Source organism: Necator americanus, chromosome IV, assembly GCF_031761385.1.
Source record: "Necator americanus strain Aroian chromosome IV, whole genome shotgun sequence".
NCBI classification, from domain to species: Eukaryota; Metazoa; Nematoda; class Chromadorea; order Rhabditida; family Ancylostomatidae; genus Necator; species Necator americanus.
In genome coordinates this window covers 11,252,097-11,273,731 of record NC_087374.1, presented here as the reverse complement: position 1 = coordinate 11,273,731, position 21,635 = coordinate 11,252,097, and the positions used below count along the sequence as shown (strand labels likewise).

The 21,635-nt window shown below is 41.5% G+C and overlaps 1 protein-coding gene across 3 annotated transcripts; it reads right to left on the bottom strand.

The window, feature by feature from the left end:
• Window positions 1–1,418: 1,418 nt before the first annotated feature.
• On the bottom strand, window positions 1,419–19,386 carry RB195_000941 (uncharacterized protein; the record flags this gene model as incomplete). Of its 3 annotated transcripts, XM_064197504.1 has the most annotated exons (16): window positions 1,419–1,510; window positions 1,564–1,717; window positions 1,880–2,011; window positions 2,791–2,856; window positions 3,216–3,377; window positions 3,633–3,741; window positions 6,511–6,630; window positions 6,716–6,840; window positions 6,901–6,970; window positions 7,034–7,075; window positions 7,138–7,242; window positions 7,402–7,569; window positions 17,017–17,127; window positions 19,009–19,132; window positions 19,184–19,260; window positions 19,325–19,386. In XM_064197504.1, 16 exons carry the CDS (start codon window positions 19,384–19,386, stop codon window positions 1,419–1,421), a joined length of 1,719 nt encoding a protein of 572 aa, XP_064053385.1. The 3 variants fall into 3 exon arrangements, with proteins under 3 accessions (XP_064053385.1, XP_013292209.2, XP_064053386.1); XM_013436755.2 differs by lacking the exon at window positions 1,880–2,011; XM_064197505.1 differs by lacking the exon at window positions 2,791–2,856.
• Window positions 19,387–21,635: the final 2,249 nt, after the last annotated feature.

The window sequence follows — 21,635 nt, the reverse complement described above, 5'->3', positions numbered from 1 at the left end:
AAATCAGGGAAGTGGGAAAGTGGAACGGTACTGTGACCCCTCAAGACAGAGGATGCTTGCACACTTTCTGCGAATCGAACGCGTCGACGTGGCGCCGAGGCGGCCACGCCGGAAATAAACTGTAAATATGGGTTATCTTTGTGGCTTCATCAGATTCAGAAGAGACAAAAGGCGAAAAAGTAGGGATCGCTAGGGCAGTGGGATGGACAGGTCTGAATGGAGAAAAAAAACACATCTGCCAGGCTTCGTGCATGCAACAAGCTGAAAAGATGTAGGGTTCTTGGTTCCTGGAGTAAAACCAATTAACAACGTTCAACCTGTTCCAGATTTTTTATTTTACGATGTTTCTTAACCATGATTTATGTTCAAGACAGAAGTCAGAACATCAGCTCGCTAACAAACTTTATTTTTTCAAATTTTCCCTAAACTATCTGAACTTTTGCATAATCTGTAGCATTGACGAGATTCTTCCCCGATCTGATATGTGCTGAATCCATACTACGTCAAGGATGGAGGACAAAGTGTCTAGCGTCAATCAATGCACTTGGGATGCGCCAACGCGTTCACTTCAATTCAGAATCGCTTGAGATTTACGAACGTGTACCTAACCTAAGAAGTGACTTGCGGAGGCTAGCCGATTTGTTAGGTCAGTGTTTTTAGCACATCCAGACAAGACTGGGACCAATTTATCGATCCCAGAGGGTGAAAGGCTTTGTTAGCGCTAGGGCGTTATTCGAATCTCCGATTGGTCATGCAGGCAGCGGAACCTCTTACGTACTGCGCCACACCCGCCCCAGTACTTCCTAGCCCTGTACTACATGTGTTTGAAGAACAAAAACTGCTGAAAAAACCACCAAATTAAAAACAAGATCTACGAGTGAAGACTTTCATGATATCTTTATAATTACACAACACGAACACGCACTATTTTGCTCGGGATAACATCTAATTGATATGGAACATAGGAAGTGTTTACGCGAGTGAGGAAAGACAGGCTCAATACATCGGAATTGGAAAAGTCACGTGAAAGGTGTTTTGTATGTTACAAAATATGAGTAAAATTCATGGACTTATTCACGCTATGGACCATGCTTGAAATATCCACACAAGGCGGATAAATATTATTTGGTTACCAGCTTTAACTTCAACACTCCAGGTGCGATTACTTTCCGTCTTCTATACAATAAATAAACAAGAATGTTATAATCAGCTTTCGTCATTGGGTCATATAGTGTGATGAGTTAACATACATCAATTCCTACAATTACTTTTTAATGTCTGGGCACTTCAGGAGGGCAAAGTCGAAGTGTGAAAGGATCTTAAGTGTGAAAGGATCTTAACACACTTAAAATGTATGTCCTTATTATCGTCTCCGCAGAAGAATGGAGCCGTCAGGCATTTGGGGAGTTATGCGAATGTCAGGCATCAGGAGGTGCAGTGGGATATGGATAGTGATGCTCGCGGTCTTGTAGGTTTGCCGTGAAGGTCATTTCCAAGCCGTCGGTGTCATCTATAATTTTTTTCCTTTCATAAACGGGTACAGCTGCTAACGAACAATCTTACCTGTCTGTTTTAGCGGTGAGATACGGTTCAGTTCCATGTAGGATGTAAGCTGAAGGGGGACTTCTGCTAGAACTTCCTTCGCTAACAACCACATTACTCTTTCGCTTTCCACACCAGTGACTGGTCCACGGAGGAATTGTCGCAACGGAACGAACTGAATTTGAAGGAATCTTAATGCTGTAAGCATCCTTGTAGAAAACACAGTCGGTGAAGAATGTGCTTAACCGGGTGATGTCGGTGCATGATCTATTGGAAGAATGGGGGGAGGGGGAGAGCGGTGCGCATTAGGGGTAGAACAGCATGTGGTAGTGTTTACCTGTACAATATCCCTTAGAGCTTGTCTGCCTTCAAAAGCAAGGAGCGAATCGTCTGAGTCCAGTTCTTCCATGCTCTCAAAATCCTCATTTCCAACACCAACAATAATGATAGAAAGTGGAAGAAATGACGCCTAAATTCTTATACAGTGTCAATTTCTTTTTTCTCCTTATTTGTAAAAAAAAAGTACTCCTTCTCATTTGAAACTAAGCGAACAACGATGGGAAGGGTCGAGTCGAGTTCTTTTTTTGTGCAACTCACACACTATTAAGTGCCGATGAGCCGATATCATATAATTTTTTCCCGGTTGGATTAACATGCTTCAGCGGAAAAATGCTCCGTGGTTGGATATATTGCTGTCCAATAAAAATTTGTCGGAGGACAAACCCATCACGCAGCGAAAAATGTTTACCAGAAATGTAGCTGCGACAAACGACTAAGTCCAGCAGCGAAAAGCCATTGCAGTTTGCGTCAGCATGATAACTAAGTAACAATGAATAGGACGACCGGTATAAGAAGTCACCGATGGGTTCGCTTCCATATTTTTATACTACATTATTTATTTACATTATTCACTCATTTACATAGATTTCTATTTTTCATATTTATCCTCCCAGAGACAAATGGATTGGATACGGGTTGAGAGCTGTGTCTTAAAGTTACCATTATGTGGAGTTACAGATGTATTGCTAAAGAAGACAAACTGAGGAGTTCTTAGATACTGTTCTTCAAAGAATTATTAAAATATGTACTGTAGATATAATGTAGATATCAAGAAAATATAGCTTGTCAAGGAGGAGGAACGGTCTTTTGTAAGTTTTTTCGTTCACTTTCAAAATGATCCTTCAAATTTTCCACTTCTTTACAAATATTTATGGTTGTCCATTCGAGCATTACATGAATGACACTCACACCAATGATGGCTCTCTTAGTATTCGCCATGTCGGAGATCGCTCCATCTGTGATTATTAGCAGAATCTGGAATTGTTGCCGTAAATTTAAGAGGAAGGAAAAAAGGGTGCAACGAAAGTCCGGAACACATCTAACGACCAGGAGTTCACTTATTCGATATTATAACCATAATTATATACTCAGGTCAAAACGACCTGAAGCTTGATGCAGTTGCGTAAGGGGCTGAGCCCGAAGCGGCGTTAGAGGGCTTGGGATCGAAATCAGACCATCACTAGCTTCACTCGGACTACACTGATGAGTAGAGCTAGAGGAGATCCTCCCTAGCTTCCAACCGCTAGCTCCGCCTAACCTCCTAACTCACAGCCGTTTGAGCGGCGGCACTTCGAGAACTGCTGGATTTGGTAGTAGAGTTGGTGTAAACAAACCTGATAGCGAGTTCCATCAAGAGTTTCTGAAGCCCTTTTCGCCGCATCCAACACAACTGGTGCGAAATTGGTGGGACCGTAAAGTTGTACCATAGGGACGCATTGGTGGTACGCTTCTAGAACGCCTTGCAGCCCAAAGGCTTCCCCATTATGGGAGAGATTCTGAAAAAAAAAAACTATTCCATTTTATCACTTTTGTCGCAAGTTAGCCCTGAATAATTATGAACGAAAGAGTGTAAATTTTCCTCGTTATGCGATTTAATTGAAGTTTATTCTCTTTGTAATATAACACACGTAACATTCTCTCTTCAGGAAATTTTAAATTATTTTCACACAGAAATGGCAAACGGGTCTCTGATTTTGCATTGGGTGGCTACGGGTGGCTTCTGCAAAAAATTATCGATTCAGATAACTCACCAGATTAAAAATGGGCGAAGCTTTTCTTTGACCAGGAATGATGGCACCGAATCCGAAAGCGTTGAAAATGTTTGCCTTGTTGTAATATTGACAAATATCAATCATAGCTCTGAATACTTTAATATAATGGCGAATAACGGTTTTTCAACATATGCATTTGAGTAAATCGTGTAGCTGTGGAACTGCCTTTATATCTAACTAGACATTTGGAGGAGAAGAGTTATCAAATGCCTCCACTCAATTTCCAAATGTATAATGCAAGAACGTCTCATCCATGCCAACTTGTCCAGTATGGGTTATGCAACGCAGACGGGTACTTGAGATACCATGGAAGGGAGCTATAATCGATGTTAAATTTCAGAATTTTCCCATTTTTTTCAGAAAGGTACTCCTGTGATGTATACCCCTTGGTTAATTGAGAGCGTATACAAACTCAGCAAACATCCATCTTGTTTCATCGACCTAAACTAAGCCTCCGACTCAGTTAAGAAGGAAGCGGTTTTGGAAGCTCTGCACAACCAAGGCTTCCCTACTCAGTACATAAAGGTACTTCGACAGTTGTACAATAACTTCACGACCGGAACTCCACCATTGTGCAAAGAATGTCAACGACGCAAACAGAGAACGACATGAAATGGATGTGAAGTTCTCTCCTACGTCAGCCATCGATAATAAGAGACTTCGCCATATTCGCCAAGGAAAGCAAAATAAGGTTGCCCGGACACGTGATGCGTTTAAACTACAACCGTTGGAACAGGCGCGCGAACGACTACGTTCCACGCGATATTACCCACTACAGGAAGACCCTTCACCCGATGGCTGTTTATGTCGTTGACATTCTTGCACATGGGTGGAGTTCCGGTCGTGAAGTTATTGTACAACTGTCGAAGTACATTTATGTACTGAGTAAAGACGCCTTGGTTGTCCAGAGCTTCCATGACCGCTTCCTTCTTAACTGAGTCGGAGGCTTAGTTTAGGTCGATGAACGCGAGAGATAGCTGTAACTTGTACTCTCGCGATACCTTGATGAGTTTCGAGACAGTGTGAATGTGGTGAGTTTGGCTGAATCCTTTTCGCATTTCCATTTCCTTTTTGCCTTTTATTTCTCGCACAACTGTACTGCGTCTAACATCTTTTCAATCCAATTAAGAAACACTTTTGCAAAAAGCTTGCAGATGACAGATACAAGGCAGATTGGGCGATATTTGCCGATGTCATGTGGATCTCCTTTCTTTTATACAACAACACGGTCTTGCTGATCTTTACCATAATCTTTCTTGATAGAGTGGTCCCGTTTGGATTCCGAAAAACACTGATGTTTTCCTTGCGATTGGCGAACGCGGACTGGAACAGTTCTTTAACCCCTCTGCTGCTTCAGCAAATACTGTTCCTATTCCCTCGTTAAGGTCTTCTTTTATCGTCTCTTTGCAAAGTCTTGCTAGTACGATTGCCTGATTGCATGCGACTCATGCAGCCCCACACCAAGGTATTTCTACGGTTCTCAAGAGTTTCTGAAGACAGGCTTCTCGCTGATGTTGTTCATTCTGGTATATTCCCAAAAGCCGGCTGGCGTAGGGAGAAGATCCTAGATGCTAGTTAACGATAGTTTTGCGGCTTCGCTCTCTTTTGCTGCCTTTTCTCCTTTCGCGTGAAGAAAATGTTTCTCGTAAAAAACGGTGGTCCGATAACATGTAGAAATACAACATCAACATCTGTCAGGCAAAGCTTTTAGTGACGATGATGAAGTCGATTTCGTTGTGATCCCCTCCTCCGGGCGGGCTTTATTTTGCTTTTTTTAAGAAAGGTACTCAGTGGTGGATGGTTTTCTTCTGATCATTTTGCTATAAGTGCCTGAATTTCCTACATTAAGAGGACATTCAAACATCATTTTACATCTATTTTTTTTCGATACTACAGCAAATTGAGAACATAATTCGAGATTTTGCTTTTTGCTCGACAAAGTTTTCGCCTTTCTACACTGCAATTGACGTAAAATGGACGCAAGAAAAGACATAAATGCTCTCGTCATTCTGATAAAGATAAGGGTGCTACGACAAATCAAGTAAACTTCAACTACTATTTGAGCAGCTGTCTACATGTATGCATCCGGTCCTTAAATAATGATCCGGCAAACATGGTGAGTGCAACCAATAGTACATTACTCATATGGAGGTGTACATTAGGGTGCCTGCAGTTATCAGGGTCACTAAACTGTTTATTCCAAATGTCTCATTTATTTTACAGCAGAACCACTTGGAATTATTGAGGACTGCTGGCGCATTATCGTTGGTCTCAATTTTTGGCATCGTCGCACCGACTCCGTGCTTTGGAATTCAAAAAGTTTACGCTGATGTGGATGTGGTGTACCAGCGAATGAGACGTGGAAACACTAACATCTTGCCATCTGAAGTAGTCTGACAAAACCGTCTTCGCTTTCTTGATCACGTCATGAGGAGGCCGTCTGATCGCATCGTCCATGTTGTCTTGAGCACTTTGCCAGACTTAAACTGGAAACGGCGTCTTGTCGTAAAAGAAAGTTTTGTGAACAGACGTGGTTAAAGAAGATCCAAGGTCACTTCGACTTGATAGTTAGCTGAATCGAGACGTAACGTTTCGCACATTATAGAATAGTGATGGATGGATGAATGCTATGCTAGCTCCAGCTGGAGATCGAAGAGGATGGCCCCGGATGTGTTCAAGAACACCTCGCAAAGATGCTGATAACAGTTTCAGACCGTGAACTTCTGTTTTAGTTGTGACCAAAAGACGTTTTTTGCTACTATGACTGCCCTTGACAAGGGGACAACAAAAAAGAACGAAACAAAGAAAACTGAGGTGTTTTCCAGTGAGAGTATTTGAATATGTTGGTGGAGTTTACCTGATTGCAACTTCATATTGAGATGGTGCTTTGTTACTAATGTAATGCAAGGAACTCGGCTTTCTTGGATCCCCATTCGAAGCTGTCAAGTCGATTGCCACCGTGAAATCAAGTTGAGTTCTTCAATAAAACTGTTCACTCAATGTTCAAAGCGGTGGTTTTTTCGTTTGGGCTATGTTTTTTGTAATTGAGATCAAACTCTTACCCTGCTTGTATGAAATCCAGGAATGTATATCGTTCGATAATCTGGAAATGAGTGAAGTGAAGAATGCCAGAGTTCCGATGTGAAACACAACACAGTAGTCCACCGCGGGATCCTCCATGGAAAAGCTAAAAATGCAGGCTGATATTGTGAGCGTGTTTAGCGCCAGAACTTTGTGAATTTCTTACAGGAATTGAAGTTTTTCGCCCAGAGAGGATTTCTTCAGCTGAAGTCATACACGAGCCAATGAACTGATGACTGAAAGTAGGAAAAGCAAGTCATCTTAAACAAAAATAAAGGAACTTAGCTGAGAAAGCCTACCTCCCATTGCTTTCATGATCCCAACATTCTATCAAGAACGGTCTAAAATTTTACAAGAATTAAACCACGCTTGCAGGCCTCAAAAATGGTCAGAAATCCAGCACCTCTGCTTATTTCCTCCACATAACATTTGTAAATTGACACGAAATATGCTCCATTCCGGATTTAGCGTTCTATTCAAGTGCTTTGTTTGATGAGTAAGCTGACGGCTAAAAGTGTGTGTTTAACAGTGCTGTTTGCGCCCAGTGAGTTCCACCGAGAAACTGCGACGTATCTGCCGCAACTCATCCCTTTACATGACTGACGAACGTGTCCCTTCGGACTAATCGAAACTGCATTGCTCTAATGTGTTATTTCTATGGGCATACCTTCCATCCTCAATTATTCTGTATATCCTAAGGAATGGGTCAGATGATCCAAAAATATCCTTTCTATCCAGTTTTGAAGCTCGCATGTGGAATTCTGCCTCTTCTCTTGCTCCTTCGTCGACCTCTTCCGCGGAGATTGTGATCGCACCGCAGTATCCTCGGAGACCACTACAAGTGATTTGTGTGAAAGGGTTTCATTTGTCAATTAAGAGAAGAGTTGCTCACAACTAGTTCATCAGTTCATAAAAATTAACTTGCTGTGAATCAAATTTTCAAAAGGACATCTCTTGAAACTTGGTGTTTTTATCTACCAATTAGAGTTGACGTAGTTCTTATGTTGTGTGATGCCGCAATTGGTCTCGTTGAAAAACTTCCTAAGCCTCTTCTTTCCCGTTTACCTGTTTCGCACAATACTGCATGAACGGAGCTACTTATTTTTTTTAGCAATAAGAGATTCAATTTCTGTCCCATCTTCCTTGTGTAATTGTGCACCCTATGTCATTGTCGCAGTAATAAGAAGAACGTTTTTTTGCTCAGTTTAGCAGTTTATCCCGACTCCGGGGTATCTCTTCAAAGAGTTCAGTCTGTAGCAGGTGCATTTCTGCCGAACCTTCTTGTAACTATGCTTAATTAGCTCTCATCTGAGACGAATTTGGGACTTTATTGCGATTACAACAAACCTTTATCATGGTCAATTATGCGAAGAAAAGAGAGACAGAAGGTGAATCCGTACAAGCTAACATCGTAGAGGCCTCCCAGGAACAAAAACAAACGATAAGGCTAGTATTGTCCATGTTCGACTGTCTTGGCAAGTTAAATTCGTAGCTTTTGTATTAATTTGCTTGAGCTGTGGCTATGATTGGTATCGATCCTTATTAACAGCTAACGTTTCGGCGTTATCGCCTTCGTCAGAGCGCTGAAAATCCTCGTACGTACTTAACAAATAACACATCAACCAGTGCTTACCTCATTTGTTGAATATGGTGACGTAATATACCACCACGTAGCACAATTATGAATAGCAAGGGTTTTGTATAGTGGCCTCAAGGTCGCGCCGTAGATCAAAGCCGCCCAGATCTCGATGGGCTTAGTTCGTTTGTGATCGCAAAGCACTCATCCCTACTGTTCATTTTAGGACTTTTGGCGGTCATCCAAAATGCTCCTAGTGTTCTGCGTGCTATGATTTCAGACTCGAAAGATAGTATTGTAACCTCTGCCTCTATTTCGGAGTTTTGATGGCATATTTTACGATGTGGTCTGAGTGGGGTAGAGAGTCAAGTAGCCAAGAGAAAACGTGTTCCGTATATCTGGCTCACAAAGTGCTCTCGTATCGTAGTGTATCGTATCACGTGCAGGTCGTGTGGTGACGATTACATAGGAGGAACAGGACGCCTTTTGTATATTCGGGCCAAGGAGCACCTAGTTGGACACGCAAAATCTAAACTCTCTACCCTACTCAAACGATACTGTAGAGTATGCCATCAAACCTCCGAAATAGAAGTAAAAGATACGATACTATCCTAAGAGCATAAAGTCATAGCACGCAGAACACTAGAGGCATTTGGGATACCCGCCAAAAGTCTAAAGATGAACAGAAAGGATGAGTGCATAGCTATCACAAACGAACTATCGAAATCTGTGCAGACTTGATCTACGGGGTGGCCATCAGGTCCCTATAAAAAAGCCCTTGTGATTCATAATTGTGGTACGTAGTGGTCTGTTACGTTACCATATTCAACAAACGGGGTAAGCACTGGGTGATGTGTTGTTCGTTAAGTATCGTTTAAATGCTTTCTCCAGATGAGGAAGCCGTTCAGAGGATAAATCACCGATGGCTTTAATTTTTCCAGGCTCTTTTGGCTCAATTTTGGCTTCAAGCTAATCAAGATAAAAAATGAAGTTAGCGTTAAAGGCTTTTAGTAAGACTACGTGTGTCTATTCATGCAACATTACCCAAGATAATAATGAAAATTGGAAAAGCAGAAAGAAAAAGAAAAGAAAAGAAGTCTAAGGAATTTTTACATATTGTAGAGGCAGGCGATGCGTTTATCCTTTCATAAGTCTGGCTTCTCTGTTGTTACCAGCAGATATTTCTTTTGTGATTATGTTTGGGGTAATTTGTACTGTCTTATTTTTTTAATTTTAAGTTTTAAACAGTTGATTATGTTTCTTTTATGTTTATTGGATTTTCTGTCTGCGAGACTTCAATTAGTGGTATTGTAAGGAAATCTAAATGTGGTATTGTATATGCTTTGCGTGGCAGAGGTCATACAATTTCTTTCGAAACTCCTTTTTTGTCGCGACGAGAAGTTTCGTCACCCCGATACAACATGTTTTGTGACGACTACAACTCATCAGGAACTTCATCAACTCCAACTTGGATTTTAAGAAGAACAATCTTATGAGAGCTTCAATGTTTGGGGCTCATAAACATTATTGACTGTTGCAGGTGTTTGAAATATACTTGGATCTCTGAGCATTTGCTATAAATATAATTATAAAGCATAAGAGAAGTTTAGCCTCCTTGTTTAAAACCTTGCAATCCTTCTATTTTCTATGGCTGTTTTCAGAATTCATGATTGTGTACCTTGAGTAAATGATATGTGATCCTGCATACTGTAGCTGTGAGTACAATTCTCATTGTTACTTGCACGTAGTGGCTCTGATTCCAGTAAACATTTAAGGATAAGTAAGTACAAGCATTCAAATATACACCTTGGCAACGTGCGACCTATCCAACCTGTACTGTTATATGGCGCAAGTATCCCAAGCACTACAGAAAGGAGCTATCGTCCAGCGCAGTACCAGACCCCACACACTCAAGGTCAAATGCTCAAAGAAAACATGTAGTCTTTAGCACCAAACATCCGCCTTGTAGTGCTGAACTGCCGGTTGCTCGAGTGACCTCCAGCAAGCCGCTCTGTGTAGATAATTGCTACGATATCTGTATGCGATGTTTCCTGCATTGCAAAAACATGCATCAGCGGTCATCTCCTCACCAGCATCGAAAAGTACACCATATGCTCGGATAATGCTGATGAAAAGGAAGTAAGAGGCTGCGAGCGTGAGAAAGAACTACAATAACATGGTGGAGAAGTTTGGATCAAGGTCGTCAAGAAGTGACTTTGTACGACTTTGCAGAGGACTCAATCTTTGGATCGCAAATGCTAACGCATTTACGATCATAAGTTTCGAATATCCTAAGAAACCAAACAGAACAGAACAGAAACAACAGAAACGTCAAAAGTGGTTCATAGTTTATCACGAAATAGGAATGTCAGTAGGAATTGTACTAGGCACAGAGTAGCTGCTGGAGACTTAGGGTTTTTAAAACCCTATTTAAACAGACCAAGGTAGTTCAATGGAGTTATTTATTATATAGGGAGGGGAATGTGCAATGATAGTGGACGACTGAATGAGCGTACAGAGCGTTGTCTGTGCACTCTGGGACGATGCAAGTAGTTATGTCATCAAAATAACCGCAACAGCAAAGCACATTGAATATTACACCCCTGTGCGATCATCATGGTCGATGATACTGCAGCAAGAGACTACAATAATAAGGAACAAATCGCGATAATAATTTCGATACAATTAGTACGACTGATCATTTATTTCGTACGGGGCTGTCTTGAAGTGGTGTAGTGTAGGTGATTCGTGGTCGTTGACGGCTTGACGGTGGTTTGGTGGCGTTTTGATGATGGGTTGCTGGCTTGTTGATGGTAGATTGATGGCTCTTTGATGACGGTAGGCGTTGAGATTATGGTTCTTGTATGGCCGCCTCGTGGGCGGCCGCGATCTCCCAGAATAGCAAAGGAGGAGATTGTGCTCGACTCCACACGCGTCCTCGTGTGCCGCTTTCAGGCAGACAAGGCACAGGTTTAGCTTTGTCGCCTCTGCTGTTTTGTAGACTGGATCGGGGAACCGTGGACATCTTCTGCCTTGGTGATCGTCACAATTCTCGTCCACGGTACAGAATACGCAGCTGGATTTAGGAGCAGTCCTTTCCAGAAGCGTTTGGCAGGCTTTTCGAGACTGTTGAGGAGGAAGCTGATAGTAGTACTGGCGATGTCGCACCTGTCAAAATCGTCCAAGGCGAAGAGCATAGCATCAGCCCAGGAAGACACGATTTTCTGTTTTTTGATGCTTCCCACTCCTATTTATACATGTTTAGGTGGTCCGCATCTTGAACTGGCCCTCAACGAGTAACCTGGATGCAACTTCCACTGCTTCTGATAATGCGTCAAAGTGACTTTGAGCGCGTAATAAAAACGTTGTAATTAACTGCAGGCCCCCGAGAAGTCACATCGTTATAAACGGAGTGCTTATTCCAAAACGATGATATCTTTGAAAAAGCCGATCGGGATAATATGCTTTTCTGCATACGTGTATGAACATAATTGATAACATGTATATACAACTGATAATGAAAACATGTTAACTTTGTACATTTTCTCGTGTTGAAACACGAGAGAAAACAAGTGATCGTGCATAGGACTGTAAAATACAAAGCTCGCACTACATATTTTGCGGCATCTTTGATCTTTCTGATCTCCGATCCATTTTTGCTTCGCGGCCTAAGCTGCTCTGGTACTTTTCATCGGCTGGTAACCCAGAAGCGAGCAACTTGAGAGGAACGGAGCAAGGACGACAACAATCACGGTCGTTTGATTGGTAAGCAATTGATTTTTGTGTCCCTGTAGCTGCATGGTATCAGCTGACCGGTGAATCGGTTGCTGAACAACGCCCTCAAGTGAACATATGGAAATAATGAAGCTTTCCGATTTATCAATCCTTCTTCGAAATCCTTTATGACATTGTATGCTCGTGTTTTTGATGCGCGAGTCAACATCTGTCTTTTGATAGTTGCTGAGGGAAGTTGCGGACGTTGGATGATCAGATGATCAGGCATAGGGATTCCTGCTGACCTTATTAGGCGGTCATGACCTCCACTACTTTGCCGTATCTCCAATCTCCTTCAGGTACCAGATCTTGCTCGATTAATATAATATTACCTCTCCGAGCTCCGGATGTTTTCTTTTGAGATGTCTCAGTTGCTTGTAATCATTCTTATCTTTATCTTTCATCTTCTCATTTTGTCAAAGAGAATTCAAGTATCGACTCCTAACATTCCCGAAATTTCTCTGTAATCGTTTCAGTAAAACGAATTGCTTCAAACGCTTGTTTTTCCGTTTGCATCTGTATTTGTACTCTTATTGTGTACTCCTTGTATCTTGAGACAATATTTTTGAGTGTTGATGCGCTCAACACAATTGGTGTTCTATGCAAATGGAAGAGCCATTTTTTTGAAAGATTTTCCGAAGTTTGCTCTGCTGTGATTAGTCACAGATTTAGCTCCAGGTACTGCGTACGGGTGCGAATTACAACTGAGGTGAGTTACTCTGATTTATTTAGAGAGGAGATTTAGCTTCCGACACTTAGTAAAAGAGCGAGATTTGAACGGATTTGACGGGATGAATCAATTGATTCTAGGACTTTGATGATTTGTTAATCGAGGTCGATGATACAAGGAGTGTGAAGAAGTAAATGACTTGTGAAAACTGTGAACAACTAAGTGCATATCAAGCGTACACTACTGCACACGTCTAAGGGATGGTAGCCAGCTCCATAGGGTCCGCCCAATTTCTTAATGAGTGCCTATAGCAAACTGCAATTACATGAAATCCTATGAAAGGTTTGTCGAGGCCGGCCAAAGCAAAATGATGCGTTCTACGCATGTATTCTTTGAATCTAGCCGTTAATTTGATATCGTGCCTGTTTCTCGTGTTCTTGGAGAAGTCACACTCATTTCGGTGACGAAAGTTCGTCAGAGAGGGAGATCCTACACAGCGAAGGCAAATCTATTGAATAAATGCTATGAGGTGTGAATTCTTACCAATTATTTTCAGATTATCTTCACTGGCGAGAAAGAAATTTGCGGAATGAAGATTGAACAAGTGATCAAAATAGATCAACTCGTCGAAAAAGATAAGTTCGATATTGCCAATATCGATGCGGATATAAGGGAGAGGATCACCTTAGCCAGAACAGAGGACTGCCAAATAATTCAACTTCTGCAAGAAGTCGTGCCGAGACTTGGTGCGCTGGAAGAGAGACAAACGGTTCTCACTGAATATGTGAGAAACCTGGGAAGAAAATCATTACTTCATGAAGATAATTCGTAGGAAGGAATTCGTAGCGAATATCCTCATCGGATTCGCAGCTTATTTGAAGAAGAAAAATGTGAAAATCCTTGCAAATTTGCGAAATGTTTGGAGGATGAGGTGTACATAGGTGATGCAGAGGAACTAGAACGGAACATAGACGATAGAGTAATAGATCGTGGTCGCTTTACTCATGAGGTACATTTTTATTTTCAAGAGAGTGAAAAAGAATTGTGCGATCTGTAAAATAATTCCCTACGAAGTTCTGCTCTGCAGAAAAACGGAAAATATTGCCCTGTTACGCAGTAGGGCCAATCATCCACCCAAGGTCCATGTTTGGGGTGGGATTTCTGCAAGAGGTCCAACGAATATTGTAATCATGTCTGGATCATTACAAATCAACTGCGAACTTTACTGTCGAATACTCAAACGCGCCGCTCAACTCCCATTCCTGAAAGATACGAATCACGGTGAGCGCACAGCTTCAAATGATTACAGTTGTCTATTTGCAAGCTTGAGGTTTTGGTCGCGTTGTGCAGAACAACGCTTCTGCACACGTCAGCTTCTACACGAAAAGGAAAATAGAGGAGTGGCAAGTTGAAACTTTAGAACCTTGAAACTCCGCAGTGCAATGGAAGTACTAAAAAAAAAGTTGAATATTATTTGTAGAAAGCGTGGGATTCCAAAGCTGAACGAACTGAAGGCTGCAATCATTCAGTGCTGGAGAACTTTGAGTCCACAAATCAGTTCAAACTATGTTTACAGAATAACAAAGAAAAATGAGCAGGTAGAAGAATTGATCCAGATGATTGCAGTTTCATTTCTAGTTTGTGAATGTTACAAATTGTAGATTGCAAACTTAATTTGTTCAAACTAAAATAATAGGAAAATAAATAAAATAATAGGAAAACATAAATAGACATACAATGTTAAACTCTTTTTAAATACCACTATTAATCACAGTCATCTACATGTTTTGTTGTTGAAGGTATTTACTTGCTCGATTGTCCCAAAATGCTCCTGAATTGCCCCACATCCAATGCAAGGGCAATATGCGTAACCTGTGGGAAAACCTGAGGTCTTAGCGAAATGCATCTATTCGGAGCCACAACTCCAACGCTGAACAGGAGGGCCTCCAAGAGAGCGGCTCTCAATGACAAAAAATCAACAAATACAAATCGATGCAATTTTGAAACCATGTGGTAGCAATTTTTTCGCTGATTACGTTGATATCAGTCATCGCAAAGGTTAAACCGTGGTGTGCAAAAAAATCCATTTGAAAACATTTTCATAAAATTGCGTCGAAATTTGAACATCCACAGATGTCCACCGGTGTTCTCTGTGAGAACTTCAGGGAGGTTTTTTTTAAAAATAAAAATGGCTTTTCCTCCTACATTGTACCACTTATCGACAGCAATACACTTAGAACGAACGTGTTTCTGAACTTTGAAGTTTCGAAAAATACTGCGAGTTCTTGCAAACACGCAAGTTTAACAGCTTATAAGTTGTCGCTTTCTTGGAATTCGGTAAAAGTCCTCCAAAAAATTTACAATTTCTTGGAGTTGCTTATTGTTCCACGGCGATATATCCACCGGATACGCCAATGGCAGGATAGAGGAGGTGTGAACGTAGCGAAGATTGGCGGAACTTCGCCCTTTTCCGGAGCAGGTGTTGAGTAAAGTGCAATTCAGAAAACATATTTGTAATCAGCAGCTCATTTGCATTCGAATGGTAACTTCAAAATTTAGTTTTGCTCACTATCATTAATTCGTCTGCTTGGGGCACAGTTAATAGCGGTGTTGCACTGAGACAGTACGGCGGTAAAATGAGGAGCTGTTCACCTGCCCTCAACACTGCCAGTGGAGCCACTGTCGGTGAGGCAACGGTTTCAGTTTAGAAGATTTTCGTTTTCAATTTTCATTTCAACACCTTGCTAAAGCGGAAAGCGCTGTCTCTCCCTGAACTTCGTACGATGTAACTAGCGCGGAAATATTGAAATTTTACTTTTTTCCTGGGAATAGACGATGAAGATAACCAGTTCAGTATGGATCGACGAAAAGGTACCTGATTTGCGCAGATATGCTATTATAGTTTCTGTCCACAAGAATTTACCCATTACAGAATTTTGCTGTCGATGCTATAACCCGTGGATCAGTGTGAGCAATGTTCCATTGATGCACATTCTTGCGCCATTTTAACGTCCCTTTATCGGTTTAGAGTGATCCGACGACGTATTAACATCTGCTTTAAGCAGGGCGAAGTTGCAAAATTTTGCCGATCTTGGGTCGAAATCAGCTGCAGCCTACTGTTTACGACTCTGTTCTGATGAACGTGAGCAGATGTGGGTCTACGCGAGACCCTCAGCTGGAATCAAGGTAAACGTACAACTTATTAAAGTTTTGGACGAGCACTGCTATTTGTGCTGCATGGTGAAACTGGGAGAGAGATATTCAGCAAAAATACGTTATGACCATTTCTGCATTAAACTCCTTAACAAAATGAAACATGATCCACATCGCCAACGAAGTAAAGCAGTAAGCCCACTTATCTGCAACTCGCCCTATGATAATCAGAGAATTGGGCAGCTGTCCACGGTGATGGTGGAGAAAGAAAAAAAAAACGTAAAAGAAGGATATGTGAAGGAAAATCTGAAGATACTTGGCATCGTGAGACAGTTTGGGCGGGACGATATGGATTAGCGACAGATGGACATATCCTGTGCGAGGACTAGCGGAGCATCGAACGAAATGGCCTCAAATATGTGAAACGACGACTTAATTCAGGAAAAATGCGAATAAGCAGCGTTAGGCCGTGACACCTGCCTGCCGTCCACAAGCAGCAGACCACGAATCTGACGTGGTGCGGATTTCATGTGGAGTATCCGTATACGGGGTCGTAGATTATGGAGACGGGGGTAGTTACGCTCATCTCTTCCTGCATCACTGCAAACAGCCGCCTCCAGAATGCTGTTTTGTACGATCTATTTATTGCAACGCTTTACCCCTTGCGCCGCCTCCGCCCTGCGATTCGTCAAAAATCAATTCGGACAGCCTTGATAGGCACTAAGGGATGCTACGCGTGCAAGGGTGGCGCACTGCAATAGAATTCACAAAACAGCATTCAGGGGCCGCTTGCAGTGATTCAGGGAGAGAGGAGCGGAACCACCTCGGTCTGCATAATCTACGACCCCGTATACGGATACACCTGAAATCCGTAATATTCCAGATTCGTGGTATCCTGCTTTTACATTAGTACATGAGCTCTCTCAATGATTATAACAGGGCTTGATGTATAAGTGAATGTGAGAGGTTGGGGATTTCCAAGAGCTATCCAGAAAAAGTTAATCGACCAAGTGAATGTAGATACATGTAACATATGGGCAGCAAATATTGTTCCATTGATTAGAAAACGACTACCATTACTGATAACAATTAATTAAGGAAAACATTACCCCAGTTCCTTGGTGAAGATGCGTGCTCCGACTATTTCGGCCAGATGACATTCCATGTATCCAAGAAAGTCATGCTTGGACAAATCGCTTGACTTGCTGTCTACATCGTATCTGAAGAGATCTCTAAGTAGAAGGATTGTGGTGGCTTCGAGAATCTTCGCAAAATGTTAATAAATGTCTACAGTGAAAAGAAGCCTAATTACAAAATCAAATTTATTATCGAGTATTATCGAACGAAAAACGGTGACGTGGACGATGTAACGTGACGATTGGCGTGTAGAAACTCCTCAACTAATTGGAAATCTCACAGAATTGTTGGAATTCTTGTTAAATCTCTTTTTTAAGCGATAGCTGCGACGCTGTTAGTAAACTTGATTTAGGGGTATCAAAGATTTGAATTAATTAATTTCTGGAGATTTTCTAGCTGTCAGGCAACAGTGATCCCACTCTTTTTTGGATCTAGCCAGAAGGATGTCAGACCTGTCCGAAGTTCCGTACAAAACACAATTTTTGAAATAAGCAACAGAAAAAGAAAAGTTTTAGGACAACAAAAAAGACGTTGGGGATAAGGACTCATATAAGAACCAGTTTGAACGTCCGGCTTAAACCGAACTTCAGACTTTCTGTGGAGTTCGCTTTGTTCGCACTCACTTATGAATGAAAAATTAATACTAGTGGCATTTGCTGTGATATTAGAATTTTGTTTTTAACAACATTTTCGCCATCAGGATCCCGTAGTTTTCTTTCTAAAGTTCTACATTTGGAGCACATTCAAACATCAACTTCGAACACGCCTTCGATACCAATAGACTCGAATTGAAAGCAATGTTAAAAGTGTAAGGCTTTGCCTTATACTTTGAACATTGCTTTGCCTTGTTTTCCCCCAACAGTTATCACAGAAGGATATTTTAACATAAAGTGACGTGAACGAAATCATCGTTCTTATGAAGAAAAGTTCCATGTCAGATCATGCGCTATTTAAAGGCATCATCCCACGGATCTGAGGTGGTACGGATTTCAGGTGGAGTATTCGTATACGGGATAGTAAATTATGGAGAGGGGTGTGATTCTGTCCATTTCTTCCTAATTCCCGTAAAAAACGGCCCGGAAGATGCGGCGCGTGTACAAGGCTGGCGCGCTCCAATCGAACTCATTGTAGAAAATAGTGCGCCGGGACGCTTGAAGCCGTATCTTCCGGATCGTTTTCTACGGCAGTTAGGAAGAAATGAATTGAATCACCCTTCTCTCATAATCTACGATACCGTATACGAATACTCCACCTGAAATCAGTGCCACCTCAGGTTCGTGGGGTGATGCCTTTAAGCAGCTGTTTGCATGAGTGTTTCCAATTTTTGACGGAAGACATTTGCCTTCTTGATTGAGGAAACGTGCCGAGAAAGAGAGATGTGGGGAATATATAGAGAGATGAGACGGGACAGACAGACGTTTCGTCTCAGCTCTTTTTTCCACAAATTCACTCAGAGTTATTGCGCGGTACAATCGCAAGGCGGCCCTCTAATCCGACGCAATGTGACCCGTCTCACCCCATTTCATAGCGCTCTGACCCCGACACGCCAATTCGACGCCATGGGACATGTCCCCTTCTTTATTGGAAGAATTTCGTCACACACACACAGACATATACACTCGACAGAATAAGCCCGTTATTATATAGCACGATGATCGTAATTATTTTAGAGCATTATTACAAAAAAAGAATTCCTAAAAGGAGGTTCTGGGCTAAGACTGACCTACAAAAGAAATTACATTTAAGAAATACTTACAAATCTTCCCTGTAAAGCACCGCGAAAGTAAGTTTTGGTTGGAAATAGATGTTGTTGAAAGTTGTTTAAAAAACAAAGGGAATAAAAGCACTAAATAACTGGAAACGAAACATTTACACGTAAACCAAGAGATGTAAAATTGATCATTTCTAAAAAGAAAAGGAACTAATTTCTTAGATAAAAAAATTGAATGTGGTACTCAACGCACAATTCAAATTTCACCATCTGACGTTCCTCGAATAAGTAGTCGCAAAGGATTTTCGTTGCGAATTCTGGGTTCAAGCAGTTCCAGACCACTTCCGTGCGTCCTAGCTCTGTCCATTCACCATTTCCTGAACTGATATTGTTGTCTGTGCGGAAGAAAGGTTGAGTAGATCACTCACGATCAGGATTCTTGGTGTATTGGTAAACAACACAGAGAGGGTCGCTTTTCGAAAAGGTGTCCTTGTCCTTTAGTTTCCTGGAAGAGTTGATATTTTTCTAGTGGAATTTGGGACAATTACTTAATGTCTACAACTTTTTACTTGGCTTTTATTGTAAGATAAATCCTGGAACATGGTTGGGCAGGAAGGAATGCGTTAGCCATTGGGTTTTCCTGTAAGAAATATTAAAATGACTGGAAAATGTGAGGGTTTGAATGAAAGACGCCAGGTGATTTAGTGGTCTCGCAGTAAAGTGAACACGAACAACACGTCATCCCCGTATTCTGTAATCAACACGTGCAGCTGTGTGTTTTTATATCAGATTACACACACTACAAACATCTTGAACTGTAAACATATGAGTCATGGAGTAAGGGTAAAAAATGAATGAGATCTGAGGGATGACAGAATTGAGGAAGAGGTTGATTTAGACCACGCAGTGCAGTCTATGAGGGACGTCGGCACCGCCTCTCTTGAATAACTTTTAAGGTGCGGTCCGGACGCGTTCGCTGAACAAACGGGACGAAAATAGCAGCTATGACGTACACAATTACGGGGATAGAGTGAACAACAAGGCGCTTACGTCACCAAGTCGTAGCATTTTGGCGGTGATGAATGAGAATGAGATCAAGGAGCGTCTGCAGTTAAAAAAAAGCGCTCGAATAATTTTACTGCATTCAATTGATGTTTAACGACCACGAGAGAGCCATGATTGGCGAAAATGAGAGATTAGTCCTACATGCGAATGTTAATTAACTTTGGAATAAAATTAATATAAATGTTGCTGCTATAAAAACACCGTTAGAAATTTAAGGTCACGTGGTTTCGCATACTTCGCTGGGGAGAGGACTTTCCAAATATTGCAAATCAAAATTTTTCCTTGGTAAAAAATAAGCCCACCTTCTTTTCTGAGCTGAATATAACTATCCTCTCCTTGTTAATAATTATAACAAGTAAATTTTTGTTTATTTTTCCACTATGAACAATGTTTTTGAACGGTCATGGAATCAAAATGGGTCAACATTAGTTTGGTTCTTCTTTTTCTTTGACTTTGAAGAGGTAGAGAGATGCCTTGTCGGCTACGGATGAAACAAAAACTTTAATTTAAATTACTGATATCTAAAATACGGCCATGGAGAATATCCCTCAAACCTCTCCATAACCTATCCAATACTTAGGTAATTGAAGTAATTATTTGGTTGTCATCACTCGTAGCGTGCTCATGCTCATCCTACTCGTTAATATGTGTGTGTACGTTCTCTGACCTTACCACAATGTATCTCAAGAAGTTCTATTGCTTAAAGGTTTTGCTTGCTTAAATGAAACTTCTACACACCTTCTTTACTCTTACCTTCATTAAGGGCATCTTATTGAAATCCAACGAATCAAATCAATCAAAGAAATGGAGTGGGATAACAATTGAGCAAAAAAAAACAATGCTCCGTAACTTCGAGCGTTCCAGAGCGCTGTTTTCTAAGTTTATTTTAGTTTGTAGTCGAGTTCTATTAGAGCGCGCCGCCCTTGTACACACGCCGCATCTTCCGGGCCGTTTTTTACGGCAATGAGGAAGAAATGAGCGTTATCGCAACCGTTCCTCCTATCTACGACCCCGTATAGTCATTAACAATCGGAAATCTATACCACCCCAGATTTGTGGGATGATGCTCTTTAGGTAGGTAGCTAACAAAATTTTGGTAACTCCAACAAATGAATATTCCCTCTACTCATAATAAGACTCATAGTAATTCATAGAAATTAACCAAAGCGCAAATGTTCCAATGAGTAGAAGAATGGTGATCAGTTCTACTCGCTGCGCACGGAACACGGCTGCACGCAGGCGTTAGTGTGAGAACTTCTTTGCTTCTGATCTAGAGTTTTTGTGATTTGAAGGGGTTCATCCGAGCCCTGCTTGAGGACAAAGGATAAAGTGTCTTAATCAATCCGCTTGGGATGCACCCCCACGTTCACTTCAATTCAGAATCGTTCGGGGTTTACGAACGTGTAACTGGCCTATACAATGACTTGCGGGGGCTAGCCGATGCGTCAAGTCAGTGTTTTTATCCTCACAGACAAGTCTGGTACCAATTTATTGGCACCGGAGGGATGAAAGACTTGGTGAGCACTGGGGCGGATTCGAACCTCCGATTGATCGTGCAGACCTATACAATGACAAGCGGAACCTCTAACCAACAGCGCTATAACCGTCCTTCGGGTTTTATTAGTGCTATGTAAGCCAACACATTGACTAACCATACAGCGACTGCTTAACCCATAAGTGCCGGTGCAGCTAATCAGAAGTCAACCCTCCGGTTCCTCAACTTTTTAGCTTCGATGAGCATCAAATTATCATCAATTTTCCTTTTTTTTGAGGTGTTACCTAGAGAAAAAAAGCATCAGCGGAGTATCGTATTAA